The sequence below is a fragment of the Aplysia californica genome, unplaced genomic scaffold (assembly GCF_000002075.1).
Source record: "Aplysia californica isolate F4 #8 unplaced genomic scaffold, AplCal3.0 scaffold01217, whole genome shotgun sequence".
NCBI classification, from domain to species: domain Eukaryota; kingdom Metazoa; phylum Mollusca; class Gastropoda; order Aplysiida; family Aplysiidae; genus Aplysia; species Aplysia californica.
The window spans coordinates 65,112-69,199 of NW_004798487.1; the positions used below are offsets into that span (position 1 = coordinate 65,112).

General features: G+C 40.6%; 1 protein-coding gene across 1 annotated transcript in view; it reads right to left on the bottom strand.

The window, feature by feature from the left end:
* Positions 1 to 2,330, bottom strand: part of LOC106013749 (dynein heavy chain 10, axonemal) — a 12,594-nt gene extending 10,264 nt beyond the window's left edge. Inside the window, exon 1 of the mRNA XM_035973425.1 lies at positions 2,176 to 2,330. Within this exon, the coding sequence (XP_035829318.1) occupies positions 2,176 to 2,301 (126 nt within the window). The 5' untranslated portion in view covers positions 2,302 to 2,330. The remainder of the gene's footprint in view (positions 1 to 2,175) is intronic.
* Positions 2,331 to 4,088: the final 1,758 nt, after the last annotated feature.

The window sequence follows — 4,088 nt, forward strand, 5'->3', positions numbered from 1 at the left end:
GTTGCGTTATATAAAAAAAAAAGTTCCCCCTATGTTGTTCCGGCTTAGTATGACCATGGCATTGATAAATCAGCCCAATTACAATTCTACTGTGCATAAGAACATGTTAATAATATCCCACCTTTAGGAATGGCCTAAAGACAACTTCTGGGGCGGGGGGGGGGGGGGGGGGATCGGGACAATCCCGTCAGAACAAAACAGCCTATTTATAGAGTAATACTCGGGGACAAAAATTATGATTATGATGCAGTACATTTTCGTAGTGGGAGGTTGGCGTGTGCTCTGGTGTGGTTTGCTTCTTCTTTCCTATCAAACATCTATCGTCCTTATCTCCCCTTTTTCTTTTTTTATGTTTGTTACTCTCTTGTAACACCTCTAATCTTCTGGAGCTCATACGACCTTATGCAGTTGCGAGCGCCGTAAAACCCTCTACTAAAACTAAAAAACATTTTCGTTTGTTCTGTTTGAGAGCGGAGAAACACGCAGGTGTGGGTGGTTGGCGGGTGCTCCTGTGTGGTTTGCTCCTTCTTTCCTATCAAACAACATCTATCGTCTTTCTCTCCCCTCCTCCTCGCTCGTGTTTCTAACTCTCTTGTAGCACCTCTAATCGTCGGCACTTCATGACCTTATTGTGTTGCGAGTGCCGTAAAACTCTTAGTAACTAAAACACGCCGGCTCCATAACGCTCATATTTTATTAATGTGCGAGAAAATAGAAAGACAGACTGACTGACAGACAGACAGACAGACAGAGAGACAGAAACAACCAAGGGAAAGGAAAGAAGAGTGGGAGGTGGCCGGGTGTACGGGTGGTTGTCTTGGTCAAGTGGTACTTATTGTTTTGTTTTAGTAAGAGTTTTACAGCACTTGCAACACAGTAAGGTCATATAAGTGCCGAAGATTAGAGGTGTTACAAGAGAGTAACAAACACAAAAAAGAAGGAGGGGAGATAAGAAGATAGCTGTTTGATAGGAAAGAAGGAGCAAACCACACCAGAGCACCCGCCAAACACCCACGATTTGAGGTGACACAAGAGAATAACAAACACATAAAAAAGAAGGAGGGGAGATAAGGACGATAGATGGTTGTTTTTTTTTAGTAGAGGTTTTACGGCGCTCGCAACTGCATAAGGTCGTATGAGCGCCAGAAGATTAGAGGTGTTACAAGAGAGTAACAAACATAAAAAAGAAGGAGGGGAGATAAGGACGATAGATGTTTGATGGGAAAGAAGGAGCAAACCACACCAGAGCACCCGCCAAACACCCGCAAGTGGCTGTTAGAGCAGGGTGAGAGCTGTATCTAAAAGCTATCGATCGGAGCATTTAACCTTTGAGAAAGAAGCAAAAACAAAATAACAAAACAAGCAAACAAATAAATAATCGTTGAAATAATATCAAATAGAACTGGAAAAGAAAAGATAAAAAAAGATAAGATGAGATAAGATAAGATAAGATAAGATAAGATAAGGTAATACTTTATTATCGCGGAGGGAAATTTTACTCGGTTGTACAGGACCGTAACAACACGACATGCAGGTACACACACACATTCCAATTATGTATTACTCTCTTTTTACTTTACTTTTTCCTTCTTCTGGTATCCTTAGGATGTCGAGGGGGAAATTATATATGTGAAGCGTGCTGACAAAATGAGTTACTTCTCGCAATCCACAAACGGAAATATTATCCAAAAGTCCACACTATAGGGTCAGATTAGTAGATTTTCTATTGATGCCACATTCTTTTTGTATAACGTGCCATTTATTATTCGATACTTATAAATTGTAAAAACTTCACCAAATAGCGTGATGTATTTATTTCAATAAGGCTTGGATTCAAGAAGTAACTCATTTTGTCGCCACGCTTCACATATTACTCTAATTAAAATTCAATATGAAAAGACAAGTAAATAGTCTTTTTTTCTTTTTTTTTACAATGGACGACAACAACAAAAAGCAGAACCTTAGAGTCCATATTTTTTGGGAAAAATCGACAAGGAAAAGCAGAACCTTAAAGTCCCAAAAAAATTTTTTTAAATCCCACAACAAACAAAAAGCAGAATCTCATAGTCCATATCTAAAAATAAAAAACCCCACGACAAAAAGGAAAAGCAGAACCTTACAGTCCATAGAAAAAACAAAAACAACTGACAACAACAAACAAAAAGCAGCTAAAACCTTATAGTCCATTCCCTCGCCACAGTTGGTGACCACACACAGCAGGCCCAGCGCCTTGGCCAGGTCTTTGGTGGTCTCTGTCTTCCCCGTCCCGGCCGGCCCCGCGGGCGCACCGCCCAGGTTCATGGACAGGGCCTGGAACAAAATATATGTGAGGCAGCGTGGTGGAATCAGGCTCTCGTCAATTTCTGGGCATGTAGAGTTATTGGTATCATCTTAAAGCTTGTTCACTTGTCTTTATTTGGATGGGGGAAAAGTCCATTGATCTTGAATACAAGTCGAGATATTTGCGAAAGAAGGAGATGGATGTCACCTGTTTTCAGAGGTAAAATTAGTGAGAAAATGGCTCCCAAAGATTAGTTATTTCCTTAGTTTCAGAGTCCGTGGTAACTGAAAATTTACATTTTGTGCCCCTTTAATTTAGGTTTTTCAGAATAATCCACACAGAAATGAGTTCTTTAAGTGGCATGAAAGGTGTTGGGCCAAAAAACATAAATTTGATAAAAATTCCCAAACTTGCGGAAAAATGCGCGTTTTTTTACTTTGATTATTTTGACGAGAGCCTGATTCCACCACGCTTCCTCATATATGTAACAGCTATCAGAAAATGAGTAGACATAGACAGCGCCTAGAAGAACGACAGAGCAGAACATGACACAAGGCTCACTGTTTTTCACTGGTAATCTATTTACGACTTTGATATCGTGTAATTAATTCCCCAGCAGTTTCGACGGTAACACATCAAAGCATTTCCGGCCCAGCAGTCAGACTGACCGTGACGTCACGGTGGAACATTCGAGAAAAAGTCTGACACAGACAGACAGACAGACAGACAGACAGACAGACAGACAGACAGACAGACAGACAAACAGACAGACAGAGCGTAAAATAATAATAATCTGTGTCTCAGGATCTGTGTATATTAGAGAGCGAGACAGAGAACAGCTCTAGTGTTTACAGCAACAGCAACAGCAACAGTGACAGCAACAGCAACAGCAGCAACAGCAACAGCAGCAACAGCAACAGCAGCAACAGCAACAGCCGGAGCAAAATCAGGAAAACCTTCAACTAATGGATATTATACTATATACATCTTGTACTAGACTATACACTCAAATACACGCACCCATTACAGAACACACACAAATACACACACACAACACACACACACACACACACACACACACACACACACACACACACACACAAATACAAACACATACAAACACACACACAAAAACACACATACACACACGCACTTACACAAAACACATTCGAAATCGTCAAAGACGGCCAACCTTTGTCAAGGGGACAAGAGACAAGAGGTTGTCTTACTCTTAGACAAGTGGACGTCCTGAACAGTGCTATTATCATATGTGAGGCAGCGTGGTGGAATCAGGCTCTCGTCAATTTTTGGGCATGTAGAGTTATTGATGTCATCTTAAAGCTTGTTCAACTGCCTTTTTTTAAATGAAAAAAGATCAATTTATTTTGAATACAAGTCGAGATATTTGCGAAAGAAGGATGTGGAGGTCACCTGTTTTCAGAGGTAAAATTAGTGAGAAATTGGCCGCCTCAGATTAGTCTTTTCCTTAGCTTAAGAGTGCGTGGCAAGTAAAAATTTACATTTTGCGTGCCTTTAATCAACATTTCTCAGAAAAATCCATACAGAAATGAGTTCTTCAATGGGCATGAAAGGTGTTGAGCCAGAAAACAATTTTTTAAATAAAAATTCATAAACCTGCGGAAAAATGCAAGTTTCTTAACTTTGATTATTTTGACGAGAGCCTGATTCCACCACGCTGCCTCACATATTTAAAAAAACCACAAAGGGTGGGGCGGGGGGTCGTTGGAAGAGGTCGTTTGTACGTGGGATAGAGTTGGACAGGTGTCCGTGAGGGCAGGTTGGATTG